We start from the raw sequence: 14,413 nt of genomic DNA on the forward strand, positions 1-14,413 counted from the left end.
AGACAAGAGTGGGGAACAGAACAGGCAGACTGACTGAAATACACTGCTGAGGGGAGCTGTGGGCTAGGCAGGAGAGGTCTGCTGCATCATGTGGGTTGCTCCACAGCTGGCAGGGATCAAACCTGCGCTGCAGAGGCTGCCGACAGCTTCACAGCACTGCACTTAACCGCCTTCACCACCAGTGAGGCCCTACAATAATTCCTTTTAAGAACTGTGCTATTTGCTGCTTCGAACACCCTTTCCTTCCCCTGACTTATTTTTTTTTTTAAGATTTATTTATTTATTTATACAAGCACTGGGTACAGTCAGAAGCGCGGGAGGGTGAGAGAATTCACCAGAGCCAGAGCGAGGAGCAGAGCAGGCAGAAGGACTGAAGTACACTGCTGAGGGGAGCAGCGGGCTAGACAGGAGAGGTCTGCGCACCATGTGGGTTGCTCTGTGGCCGGCAGGGATGAAACCCGCACTGCAGAGGCTACGGGCAGCTTTGCAACCCAGCGCTCAACCACTGCGCCACCAGGGAGGCCCCCCTGACTTATTTTTTAAGGTCCCATTCAACCTTCACCACTCTGGCAGAGGCAGTTATAGCCAGTTATAACTTCCTTTTCCAGTCTTTCCTAAGACTTCCGACAGTCTCTGAAGTATCATTCCGTCTCCTGGAGTGGAGCTGCTATGGCCTGGTTCCTGCCTGCCTTCCCTCACCGCTCAGTACTAGTCGGACTGTATTCAGTGAATGAACAAATGTCTACACCTATAAAAGAAATAACAGTCTGGATGTTATTTCTTCAGTCTGGATGGAGGGAGTGATCATCAGGGCCTCTTCCCAGCCCTGCCCTGAGCACCGCACTTTAAACTCCTAATTGCACATCTGTTTGGTGCACATTGCATACATATATTTGCATGAGAGGTGTGCCCTGGCTGTGGGAGGTGGGTGTGTCCTGGTTGTGGGTGCTGGGTGTGTCCTGGCTGTGGGTTGTGGGTGTGTCCTGTCTGTGGGTGGTGGGTGCTCCTATATAGAAGCACAGGGATGAGGGTGGGGGCTTTGAGGACCAGGAAGCCCCAAGGCTAGACCATGATGTCTCCATCATCAGGCAGACAAGAAGAGCAGGTTGGGGTGCGGGCTGTTCCTCAGCCCCCATTCTTCCTCCTTCCTTAACCAAAGTGATCATAGGCCCCACACAGAAGTCTGGGGTCTGAAGAGAGGCAGGTACAGAGGGGAGGACCTAGCCCAGGACTCTGCCAGGAGGTAGGCTGAGTAGGTGAAGAGGCAAGAGGGAAGAATGTTCTGGGGCTGGCTAGCTACCTCAGGAAAAACCAGCGGTGAGGTAAGGAGGCCTAGGGCGAAGATACCTGTGCAGGCTCTTCCACTTCCTAGTTGGGTTGCCTTGTGCAAGTCATTTCACTTTCTGAGCTGCAGTTCCTTCATCTATAAAACACACAACAAGCCTTCCCTGGCGGTTGGTAGCGAGGTCACGGGATGGGACCCGCGCCCCAGACTCTGACAGACGGCGGGCCTAGCGGCGGGGCGGGCGGAACTTTGGGGGCCACACCCTGGGAAGGCGGGGCTGGCGCGGGACAGGTGGGGAGGGAGGCCCCGCCCCGGCCTGCTCCCCGGGCGCCTGTCCGCGGGCTGCCCCTCCTCTCAGGACCCCTTCGGGCCGGAGCGCCGGGCTGTCCTCTCGCGGCCGGGCGCCAGCGCGGGCCGGGCTCCAGCGGGCGGGCGGAGGCGGGCAGGAAGCGCCGCGCGGAGCCGAGGCCTCTGGGAGCCAGCTGGAGACGCCGGCCGGCCGCGGCTCCCGGGCCTGGACAGCCGCTGGTAAAGGCCCAGCCAGTTCCGTCGCCCCTCGATCCCCGGCAGGGCGGCTGCCCCGGGCGGGGGGCGGGAGGCAGGGAGCGGGCCTGGGGTGGGGGTGCTGGGCACGGTTGCGCCGGGAGTTTCGCCATCTGGGCCGGCTGGAACAGAGCCGTGCGCTGAGTGGGGGGCATTATGGCAACTTCCCCCCCAGAGCCCTTGGGTTCTGAAGTCAACTGGAGGACTGTCTGGAGCCTGTTTGGTGAGGGGAGGGGGGGAGCACAACCCTGTGCTTTTATTACTGTACCCCGCCCTTAGCTCCCCGCACTGGAGACCTGGTGTGATCTTTAGAGAATTGCTCTCACCACCCCACCCTCTCTTTGATCCAGTGATCCAGGACCCGGTTTTATCCCTCTGAGCTAGCTTCCTGAGGTTTCCACAGCAGTCTCTTAACCGTCTTCCCCAGCTCCTGCTCTCAGGACTTGCCTGCCCCTCCACTGGCTGGCAGTGCGGCCATTTCTCCCAAAGTGTGCCCTGCCCTTCTGGAGCCACACCAGTGGAGGGCAAGTGCCAAATAGGTGCATGCTCCATTTAAGGAAGCTCAGAGGGATCAGGAGGTTTCCCAGAAAAGGGAAACTTTGAGCAGTCTTAAAAGTCTGGGTAGGATTCTGGCAGGGGAGAAAGGTGATTCCAAGCTGAAAAAATCATATAAACAAAGTTAAGAAAGTGGAAATAAAAATTTAGTGAGCCCAGTGGATCAGGTGGGGTGGGGGCAACCTCAGAAAAATATCTTGTAAGGGCTGCGTGTTTGGGTTCTACAGGAACCTAGGATTTTAGAGAGGGGATTGGTGCTTGGGATGGGGAAATGGAATGGGATGAGACTGAAGGCAGAGGCCAGTAAGGAGAAGGGGGGAGGGTCCTTGGAAGTCCCCCGGGGAGGTGAGTTAGCACAGGGGCCAGTATGGAGGGTGTAAAGGAAGAGACTGGCAAAGCATTGGGGGAGTCAGCAGGTCTGTTTTGACTATGGGGGGAAGGATTTGAAGACTGAGATTGGGTTTCTAGTGTAATGGTGTGATTGAGTAGATCTCTAGTAAAGTGATATTTACTAGGGGAGGCCTGATGAGTTCAGACCTGCATGTGTGAAGCTTGCAGTTCAGGGAGGAGCTCCATATGGAGATGTCAAGAAGTTCATTCATTCATTCATTTATTATTTATGCTAGCTTCAAAAGCAGCTTACATAAAAGTCACAGAAAGACAAAATGATAAAACCACTCAAACTCAGCAAAAAAGGACCTGGTAGTTAGGGAACAGATGCAGAGAAGAGTGGATCATTGTTACTGGGAAATGTAGGATCAGAAAACCTACCGCAAATGACCACAGGACTCTTACCTGAGCTTGCTGGCAGCCAAGCAGAATAAAAAAAGACACCCAAATAAAGCAGTTCACTAGACTCAGGAGAAAGGCATGTGTGAAGCCTCAGGAAAGAGACAATAGATGGCAAGACTTACAATGGGATCACTCAGGTAAGGGTTATGGGAGAGGGAGAAGAGCTGAAGGTCAGGCCAAGGCTGGGCAGTGCTGACATTTTTTTTTTTAAGATTTATTTATGCATATAAGAACTGGGGTACAGGCCAGAGCTTTGGGGGGTGAGAGGACTCACCAGAGACAGAGTAGGGAACAGAACAGGCAGATCGACTGAAATACACTGCAGAGGGGAGCAGCAGGCGAGTCAGGAGAGGTCTGTTGCGCCATGTGGGTCACCTCCCTGGCTGGGGATCGAACTTGTGCTGCAGTGGCTGCGGTGAACTTCATAGGTTGCGTCTTAACCCCTTGTGCCACCAGGGAGGCCCCAAGTGCTGACATTTAAGGAGAAGTTGATGTTCTCCCTCGTCCTACATGGGGGGCAGGGTGGAGTGGAAGGGTGGGAGCATGTATGGCCCATTTATACCATTCTTCTTGCAGGGGAACAGAATAGAAGGTGGTGCACGAAGTCCTCTGGGCTCTGTCCTCTCCTACCATGAAATGGGGCCGCCATTTACCCAGGGCCTCTTGGGGCCTTGGTCTGGGCAGAGCACTCCAGCCAGCAGGTAAGCTGGAAGCAGGGCTTTCTGTTTCTACCTCTCCTTTCCTCTTCTGGTAACTCTAGGAGAGTAGGGATTCAGATCCCAAGTGTGCTAGTCCCAGCTCTGCCACCCACTAGCTGATGGCCTTGGGCAAGTCACCTCACCTCCTGAACTTCCTTTTGTTCAGCCTAAGATGAGGAGTAGACTAGACAATCTTCAACAGTGCCTGTAGCTGCAAAAGTCCAGGGACACTTGTCATATTTCATTTTGCAGTTAACAAATGTTTATTGAATGCCTGCTGTGTGCCAGACCCTGTACTATATTCTAAGCATATAATTGTGAACAAAAGCAGATGTGATCCTGCTCTCGTTGGGGCAGGATGGGAGTGGAAATGAATGTTAACCAGATAATTATACAATGAAATAAAATAACATAATAATAACTTTGCATAATAATAATTTGCATAATAACAGCTACAAAAGGGTGGTACACCAAAATAGGGAATTCATTTAGATGAATATTGGTATGTTATATGGGGAAATGTATATTGGTGGGGAAATGTGGATGGGATATAGGTGCCATATCCTGCTTCTCATTTCTCTTTGTAGATGAATATACCCCCTTCCTGGCCCATTGGAGTTGGCAGCTTAAGAGGAAGTGTCCCCTTGGGCCCTCTAGGTGAGTCCTCAGTGTCAGACCTTAGAACATCTGGGCCCAGCAGAATGGCCTGGGAAGGGTCAGGACTTTGACACAGCCTGGTCCTCTGTGTCAAGGAGGTTGGTCCTTGGGCAGTTGGGAATGCAGAGTGAGCTACCAGAGGAAGTTGGTTGATATCACCTACAGCACAGTCACAGTGGTCAGCCAGAGGGAGGACCTGTGGGAAGTAGGGTGTGGTGGTGTCCAGCTTGAGGCCCAGACAGGCAGTCAGCAGTTGGGGGCTCGAGGGCTGAGAACAAGACTTTAGTCTCTGGGAAGAAGGTGAGAGTCAGACAAAATACTTGACTTGGGTGTCCAGGGTCAGGCCTAGATCTCAGGAAACCAGAAGTACACCAGTTTACACAGGCCTGAACTCTGAGCCTGTGCAGGGGCTGAAACCAGTAACTAATCCCCAGCTTATTACTTCCTGTTCCCAGGGCCTTTATCCGCCACCATGGAAATTCAGCGAACAGTGATCCCCCATCAGGAAGGCTTGGACAGTTGTTCCAGAGTGTCTCTGCAACTGGTAAAGGAATTGGCTGCATCTGACTAAGCCTAGGGACAGGCACTGTCTGCGATCCCCGGGATGTGGAGATGGAAAACTAAGGGAGTGGAAAACTGGAGGGAGTAACAGGGGGAAAGAGGGAGGCATACAGGATCCACTGCTATCCTCCACCAGTGGGCCCACCTCCCTCACCCCATCATTCATCTCTCCATATACCCCTTCCTGCAATAGTCATGCAATGATAGATACATCATCCCTGCCTCCAACAAACTGGGCCTAACATTTGGGCTAAGATGATACACAGAAAACCACACAGCCAGGCTCAGCGTCACTCATCCTGTGGCTCTCCACTTTCTGCCACAGGGGTCCCAAAGCCTTCTGGACAGTCTGTGTTTTCTGAGATGCCCTGTGTGCCCCACACCATTCTGGGCCCCAGTATATCCTGATGCTGTCTTGATTCACAGCCTGATCCTAAGACACCACTCTGACTGGCCCTAAGCTCCTTCATCTACCTGGCCCTTTCCCTGACATGTCCCTCTACCCTCCCCATCCAGAGGCTATCCGTCAGCACCGCAAGAACCTGACCGAGTGGTTCATCCGACTGCCCAGGGAGGAGCGTCAGTTCGGCCCCACCTTTGCCCTAGACACAGTCCATGTAGACCCCGTGATCCGCGAGAGCACCCCTGATGAGTTGTTTCGCCCAGCAGCAGAGGTGGCCCTGGAGCATCGGCCACCTTCAGTGGGCCTGCCCCCACTGGCCCTGTCTCAGCTCTTTGACCCTGATGCCTGTGGGCACCAGGTGCAGACCGTGGTGTTGTATGGGACAGTGGGCACAGGCAAGAGCACGTTGGTCCGCAAGATGGTTCTGGACTGGTGTCACGGAAAGCTGCCAGCCTTTGAGCTGCTCATCCCCTTCTCCTGCGAGGACCTGTCATCCCTGGGACCTGCCCCAGCCTCTTTATGGCGACTTGTGGCTCAGCGCTACACACCCCTGAAGGAGATCCTGCCCATGATGGCTGCTGTGGGACCCCGCTTACTGTTTGTGCTCCACGGCCTGGAACGGCTTAACCTTGACTTCAACTTGGCCAGCACGGGGCTTTGCAGTGATCCTAGGGAGCCAGTGGCGCCAGCTGCCATTGTTGTCAACCTTTTACGCAAATACATGCTGCCTGATGTGAGTGGCCCCCTGCCCTGCCCTTGCCTGTCCCTGGGGCCCCTGACTTTCCTCCTAAGGATTTGGTGTCCTAGGCCCACATGTTTATTGGGTAGAAGCTCAGGCTCCAGGTTAATTCACATCCAGGCCCTCACTTCTCAACTCTGCTTTCTTGAATTAATCACTAATTTCCCCAACTTCTGTTTCCTTTTTACGTTGAGTTGTACTGATCCAAATGAGGCCCTGCATATAAAGCACAATGCCCTGGATCTTAGGAGGTGCTCCATAATAGTTATAATTGTTATGGTCAACACTGTTACATCCTTGGAGGCTTCTGGGGGGGTGAGGCACTCAGGATATCAGGTCTTTCCAGCTCACCACCCTGCTCTTTCCAGGCCAGCATTCTGGTGACCACCCGGTCTTCTGCCATTGGCCGCATCCCCAGCAAGTATGTGGGCCGATATGGTGAGATCTGCGGCTTCTCTGATACCAACCTACAGAAGCTTTACTTCCAGCTTCGCCTTAACCAGCCAGACTGTGGGCACAGCCCTGGGGGTGCAGGTGTCTCAGCCACACCAGCTCAGCGTGAAAATCTGGTGCAGATGCTCTCCCGGAACCTGGAGGGCCACCACCAGATCGCTGCTGCCTGCTTCCTGCCCTCCTACTGCTGGCTCGTCTGTGCCACCTTGCACTTCCTGAATTCCCCCACCTCAGCAGGCCAGACCCTCACGAGCATCTATACCAGTTTCCTGCGCCTAAACTTCAGTGGGGAAATGCTGGACAGCACTGCCTCCTCCAAGATGTCCCTAATGGCCTATGCAGCCCGAACCATGGGCAAGCTGGCCTACGAGGGGGTGTCTTCCCGTAAGACCTACTTCTCTGAAGAGGATGTCCGTGGCTGCCTAGAAGCTGGCATCAAGACAGAAGAGGAGTTTCAGCTGCTGCATGTTTTCCGCCGGGATGCCCTCAGGTTTTTTCTGGCCCCATGCGTGGAGCCAGGGCACCCTGGCACCTTTGTGTTCACTGTGCCCGCCATGCAGGAATACCTAGCTGCCCTTTACATAGTGCTGGGATTGCGTAAGACCACTCTGCAGCGGGTGGGCAAGGATGTGGCTGAGCTCGTGGGCCGTGTCGGGGAGGATGTCAGTGTGGTCCTGGGCATCGTGGCCAAGCTGCTGCCTCTACGGGCCCTGCCTCTTCTCTTCAATCTGCTCAAGGTAATAGCCCTGTGAGTCCAGACCATCAGGACCCCATATCTCCCCATTCACCTTAGCTCCTTTCCCTGGAGGAAATTGCTATTTCCTGCATATGTGTGAATTCTTCTCTTGGCTCTGGTTTTAGCTGTGGGCAATCTGGCTTTCACTGGGATTGGGTCTAAGGAAGGGGAGAGAGAAGCCACAAGGCGAAAGAAGACTTGGAGTCTAATTTGAGGGCACAGGGACTTTGATAATAATCCTATAGCCCTAAAGATAGTTTTCTTTTAGCATCTCTGCTCCTAGTCTGTTACTGGGATGTAGGGGTCACTACAGTCCAGGGTCTGTCCTCTGCTCTGCCAGTCCAGAAACTTGATTGTATCTGTTCTCCCAAAAGTGATTAGACTCCAAGAGAGATGACTCATCCTAACTAAATCAGCAGAGATAAGTTTATAAAGCAGATGCCATTTGATTCATTTATACCAGGAGGATAAATGACATTGGTAATTGGCTTAGTATGGTCCATCCGGGGGCAGGTTCACTCCAGAAACCACATTATAGGCCTGAGGGCTGTGCTGTGAGCAGGGTGGACACATGCCATGTTTGAGGGTAAACAGTGTTTACTGTTGTCTGCAAGGTACTTTGTAAGTGAAACACTATTATGATCCCTTTGATTTTTTTTAAGATTTATTTTATTCATTTATGCATACAAGAGCTGGGGTGCATTTATTTTATTCATTTATGCATACAAGAGGTGGGGGGTGTGAGACAATTCACCAGAGACAGAGTGGGGAGCAGAGCAGACAGATCTACTGAAATACACTGCTGAGGGGAGCAGCAGGCGAGACAGGGGAGGTCTGCTGTGCCATGTGGGTTAGCTCCCTGGCTGGGAATTGAACTTATGCTGCAGTGGCTGCCAATAGATTCATAGTGCTGAGACTTAACCCCTTGCGCCACCAGGGAGGACCCCTATGATCCCTTTTAAAGATGAAGAAACTGAGGTTCACAGAAGTCAAACTTGTCCAAGGTCACTCAGGTAAAGTAGGATAGGTGGGATGTGAGCCAGGTTTTGTGATTCTGATGAGATCGGGTGTGTTCAGGGTGGTATGGCTGGAGACAGGTTTTGTGAGTCTGAATCCTGTATCTTCCTGCCAAATATCACTGATGCATTATATTCCTGTCAAGCCATGGTGCCTTGCTAGGTAACCCTTTTCCTCACTAGGAATGTTTCAGTAACTAGTCTTCAAGAGGTGGAACCCTGGTCATTGTTGCCAGAATTTCAACAAGTTTTCCTTTTTATAAGCAGCAAAACAGAAAGATTAAGAGCAGGGATTCAATAACGTAGCTACCTGGGTTCACATCTAAGCGCTGCCACTTACCAGCTGGTGACCTTGGGAAAGTTATTTAACCTCTCTGTGCCTCCAACTTCTTCTGTTAAATGGGGATAATAATCAAATTTGTATCATTGGCCTAATATGAGGATTAAATGACTTTACCCTCAGGCCTGGCATATAGTAGGCACTATTTATTTGTTACAAGTGAAAAACAGGTGCAGGCAGCCCACCCCTTCCTACACCATTACCTCAGACAGGGAGGCTGTTGCAGAGGTGCCCCACCCATTTGGCAAAGTGCTTGCTTTATCTGTATTGGAGTGAGAGGCTGTGGTCACTTGTGAGACACACAGAACCCCTTGGTTATTTGAGAATGTGCCAGAATTGTTAGCACCCTGTGGGAGGGAGGGTTGCCAACAGAGGACTGTTCCCATCTGTTTCTTCATGATCCTGTTGAATCAGCTTCACAGGGTGACATTTTTCTCATCTTGTCAACACATGAATGTTGGGGGAGGGACACCATCAACTCCAGGGCAGGAACCTCACCTGAAAAAAAACAAAAGCAGACATTAGAGGCGGCACCAGTGGACAATCTTGTGGCTCGCTGCCAAAGGGATGGCCCCTTCCTTTCCTGTCAGAACATTGCAGGGATGGAAGATGATGCGGCAAATCTCTCAAACACTCATTTCATCAACAAATGCTTAGTGCCTGGCAATGTGTTAGATTCTGAGGAAAAAATAATTGAGAACACCCCAGGCTTCTGCCCTTTCTGATTATACAGCCTGCACACAAGGGACTTTGATAATAATCCTATAGCCCTAAAGATAGTTTTCTTTTAGCATCTCTGCTCCTAGTCTGTTACTGGGATGTAGGGGTCACTACAGTCCAGGGTCTGTCCTCTGCTCTGCCAGTCCAGAAACTTGATTGATCTGTTCTCCCAAAAGTGATTAGACTCCAAGGGAGATGACTCTCTGTGGAGAGTGACACTTTCTGTGTCACTGTAACCACAGAATTTAAAAGCATGGAGTTACCTGGATAGAAAAGTTCTAGCTTTGCAAGTATATTTTGGGGAGGACTTGATTTGGAGGAAGAAGGAAAGCCTCTCTGCAGGAAGGACATTTAATCTGATTCCAGCATGGTGTGTCTGGGGAAGAAATGGGGGTGGGGAGTAAACTCCTCCAGGAAGAGGATACAGCTTTGAGGGATAAGAAGGCAAGGTACTGTTTCCCAAAATGAGAAAAGCTGAAAGGACAGGAAGAGAGGATGTGAAGGGCAGGGGCCTGTGCTCATGCCACTGTGGTTGGCAGGGGTCAAGTCATGGCGGGCCTTGAAGTAGTAGGGATGACGTAAGTCTTGGTTGCTCTGATGTCCACTGCGGCAGTGCACTATGACACCTAGCCTGGAGCCAGAGTAATTGCATATTATGTGCTAATTTGTTGCCACCACCGCCTGGGCTTGAAAAGGTATGGGGCACTTGGGAAAAGGAATTTCCCAAAGTCTAGAGTACGTGAGACAAGTGTTGAGAGATGACTCTGGAGAGTTCAAATTGGAGCTAAATTATGAAAAATTTTATTTTGACATGGGCAGTGGGGAGTTGCAGACTTGTTGAGCAGGGGAGTATGGTAATATACCTTGCAATGCACCCTTCGTTTGGGTCAGTGCTGGTCTCTGTATTGTTGGACTCTGTATGAGATGGCGTTCCCTCTGGGGAAGGAGGGTGGGCTGAACCATCTAGATTTGTCTAATTATACTCTGTGACATTCCCACATGACCTGTCATTAAGTAGCATGTAGTGTGGTGAGCAGTCGAGAGGCGGCTGCAGTCCTGACAGCACACCTTGAACTTCGTGAAGGCTGGGCAGGCACACAGGGGGCCACAGCACCCTCTCCCTGCTTCTTTTCCCAGGTGGTTCCCAAAGTGTTTGGGCGCATGGTGGGTAAGAGCCGGGAGTCAGTGGCCCAGGCCATGGTGCTGGAGATGTTCCGAGAGGAAGACTACAACAATGACGATGTCCTGGACCAGATGGGTGCCAGCATTCTGGGTGTGGAGGGCCCCCGGCGCCACCCAGACGAGCCCCCTGAGGATGAGGTCTTTGAGCTCTTCCCCATGTTCATGGGTGGGCTTCTCTCGACCCACAACCGGGCCATGCTGGCTCAGCTTGGCTGCCCCATCAAGAACCTGGACGCCCTGGAGAATGCTCAGGCCATCAAGAAGAAGCTGGTCAAGATGGGCCGGCAGGTGCTACCCCCCTCAGAGCTCCTTGACCACCTTTTCTTCCACTATGAGTTCCAGAATCAGCGCTTCTCTGCTGAGGTGCTCAGCTCGCTGCGCCAGCTCAACCTGGCCAGCGTGCGCATGTCACCCCTCAAGTGCACAGTGGTGGCAACCGTACTGGGCAGCGGAAAGCATGCTCTGGATGAGGTGAACTTGGCCTCCTGCCAGCTGGACCCTGCAGGGCTGCGCACACTCATGCCTGTTCTCCTGCGTGCCAGGAAGCTGGGGTGAGGACACATCCTTGAGAAGGCAGGAGAGGGTTGGAGGTGAAGAGGTAGGGAGAGAAGGTGTGTGAGAAACTAAAGGTCCCAAGGAAGGACCAGGGGTGTGGTGAAGAAGTCTGGTATGGGTGGAGGTGATAAGACAATGGAAGGGAGGGCAGCGGTGGACTGCAAGTAGTGGGATGGTAAGAAAGGGGCATGAGGATGGACAGGCTCCATGCTGAATCCCTTCCTTGCTTTCTCCCCTCCCCTCTGGCTGCTGTCTGTTCTAGCTTGCAACTCAACAGCCTGGGCCCTGAGGCCTGCAGGGACCTTCGAGACCTGCTGCTGCATGACCAGTGCCAAGTTACCACCTTGCGGTGAGTGCCCTGGAAGGGGGGCTGGAGGGAGACTCTGGCTATCCTTGTGGCCAGCTAAACACAAAGGTGAGCTCCCTGACTCAACTTACCCACAGAGACCCACCCATAGTGGATGGGGGTGGAAGTCCTATCCCCATCCTACTCCCCAGGTCTGGTACAGGCAGCAGGGCAGGGGAAGACCAGCAGCGATGGGTGCTAGGAAAACTCATGTTAAAATTCTGGGAGAGGAGGGGAAGCAGAGGGGGGAAATAATACTTATGTCGGTTGCCTGGTAACAGTGCCACCTGATTGCTTCCTGGGGTTTCCTCTGTCGCCTCACAAGCATGACCCTAGTGCTGGGAACTCAATAGATGCTCCTTAAGGGTCGACTGATTTACTAGGAGCCCAGGAGATACCTGGGCTCGCAGTTCAGTTTCTGGCTTGAGTGAGGGGAGGGGAAAGAGGAAGAGGGAAGAGGGAAGGCAAGAAGGGGGCAGGGAGCAGGGTCTTGGGAGCTGGTGGGAAAAGGAGGTAGGGGAATATGAGGAGAAAGGAGAGGAAGTGGGGAGGGAGGGAGATTGGAAGGAGGTAGGAAAAGGGGAGCAGAGGAGCCGGCTTCCACCCACTGGCCGCCCTCTGTTCTCTCTCCTCCTGGATTCCTCTGTGACCAGGGTGTCTCTGCCCCAGGCTGTCACTCTTATGGCCCAAATCCTGATACACAGCACAGGTCATCTACTTTGGACCCTCATGGCCTTGGGGGGTTTGTGGCCGTAGGCTGTCCAATAACCCAATAACGACGGAGGGAGTGGCCCTGCTGGTAGAGGGGCTGGCCGGAAACACCTCACTGACACACCTGTCCCTGCTGCACACGGGCCTTGGGGACGAGGGCCTGGAGCTGCTGGCTGCCCAGCTGGACCGTAACCAAGGACTACAAGAGCTGAATGTGGCCTACAATGGTGCTGGTGACACAGCAGCCCTGGCACTGGCCAAGGCTGCTCGGAAGCATCCTTCCCTGAAGCTGCTACAGTGAGTCCTGTTCCTGGTGCCATTGCCCCACTCCAGCCTCAGATTGTTCCCCAGAACTGAGATCCTTCCCTCTCACCAGTTTTTTTTCTACACTAGGGGCACAGCTAGGCCTGGGCTAGTCAGACTTGTGATTGGACTTTATCAAGCTGCTTCTGAACCAACCCACCCCGTTGACCCTTACCTGCCTCATTTCCTACCACTATTTCTACGGGGTCCATGTGGCCCCATTCCTACCATCCATGGTCCCACTGAATTCTAGTGTCATCCTGCTTCCCACTGGCCACCCCTTCTCTGGCTTATTATAGTCAGGGGAAGAGCTGTGAGGCCCCTCTCTAGCCACCCATTCTCTGCCCCTCTTCACAGAGCCCTGCTGAATGGCATCTACTCTTCTCTCCTGCTAGGCTCTACTTCAATGAGCTAAGCTCAGAGGGCTGCCAGCTCCTGCGGGACTTGGGAGCCACTGCTGAAGGTGGCGCCCGGGTTGTGGTGTCACTGACTGAGGGGACAGCCGTGTCTGACTACTGGTCGGTGATCCTCAGTGAAATTCAGCGGAACCTCAACATCTGGGATCGGGGCCGGGTCGGGCGCCACCTTGTCCTACTGCTGCGGGATCTGGAAGCTAGCCGAGGTGCCACTCTCAATCCTTTGCGCAAGGCCCAGCTGCTGCGTGTGGAGGGGGAGGTCAAGGCCCTCCTGGAGCAACTGGGAGGCCCTGGAGGCTGAGAGAGTGGCAGCATGCACTATATACAATATATGTATTATCCCTGCCCCCAAACCTCTTTCTTCTATGGTCTCTTGGCTTGCATTTTTCCTTCTAGAAAGATCCCGCAGATGGCTGTAAAGGAATGGGCATAGCATGGAATGTGACAGTTGTCCCCCTAGGGCATGTCCAACCAGTGTTCCCAAGTCTGGAATCTCCAGGAACACAGAACATGCTTCCTCTCCCTTTGGCTAGAAGGACGGAAGGATGTGGCATGTTGGTGGCCAAATTTTCCTGTGGCCCCATCACCAACCTTGCCTCTCTCCACTCAAGGAGCGTCTGACTATGCCACCAGAGGGCACACTTCTTCTGTCTGCCTTCCCAAGGGTGTTGTCATCCAGATGTGGTGGAGGTCCTTCACCCCAGCCTTTCCGCTTCTCTGCAGACACAAAGGGTGCACGTAGTCACTCTCTTCTTATTGGTGCTCTCCTCATGCCCCTTTACCACAATGGTACCTATGCTTGGTGGCCCGAAGGGCACATGCACTGACTTGCTGCTAATAAAAACCTGTGTGTCTTTCAATTGCTGTGGCCTCTTCCTTGCCTGATCACTTTCTGTGCATGTGGTTCTCAGACACGGAGTGCAGGGGAGTGAGGGCTGGGTGGTGCAGCTGGCTGTGTGGGTCCTAAGAATCCCTTCACCCTCTCAGGCATACTTATCCCAGGCTTGGGTCCACAGCGACTGGCGATCGAACTTTTTCTGAGTATACAGGGACCTGGGACAGTAGCAGTCTTCAAAGAAAGTTGGGGGCAGAAAGAACATGCGCACTTCTCCAGAGGATAAGATTCTCCTCCCGTTAACCATTACCCCACTGCTTCCAAGGCAGCGTCTTTAAGGAGGCGGGACGTGGCCAGGTAGGTGGGAGGGTCAGGTGTTTTCCATGGACCTTGTCCTTATTCCGAGCACTGGGTCGCTATTCCAACTATGGAGGCAAATGCAGGTACGAAGCCAGGAGAAATCCTGCCTGGAGGGGCTTTAGGGCAGATAGAGGCAGATTGGGGCTACAGTTTTGGGGTTAACAGGACATACTTGGGACTTGGAGCCCAAAGGCCAATAGGCTGGGA

At 53.0% G+C, this 14,413-nt stretch overlaps 1 protein-coding gene across 1 annotated transcript; it reads left to right on the top strand.

Annotated features, from left to right (window-relative positions):
* Positions 1 to 3,806: 3,806 nt before the first annotated feature.
* NLRX1 (NLR family member X1) lies at positions 3,807 to 13,312 on the top strand (the record flags this gene model as incomplete). The annotated part of the gene is made up of 9 exons (XM_084249846.1): positions 3,807 to 3,876; positions 4,461 to 4,530; positions 4,986 to 5,074; positions 5,608 to 6,227; positions 6,602 to 7,423; positions 10,636 to 11,231; positions 11,498 to 11,584; positions 12,338 to 12,589; positions 12,991 to 13,312. The coding sequence occupies 9 exons, from the start codon at positions 3,807 to 3,809 to the stop codon at positions 13,310 to 13,312; spliced, it is 2,928 nt and encodes a 975-aa protein (XP_084105972.1).
* Positions 13,313 to 14,413: the final 1,101 nt, after the last annotated feature.

Source organism: Talpa europaea (genome assembly GCF_964194135.1).
Source record: "Talpa europaea genome assembly, chromosome: 12".
Classification (NCBI taxonomy): Eukaryota; Metazoa; Chordata; class Mammalia; order Eulipotyphla; family Talpidae; genus Talpa; species Talpa europaea.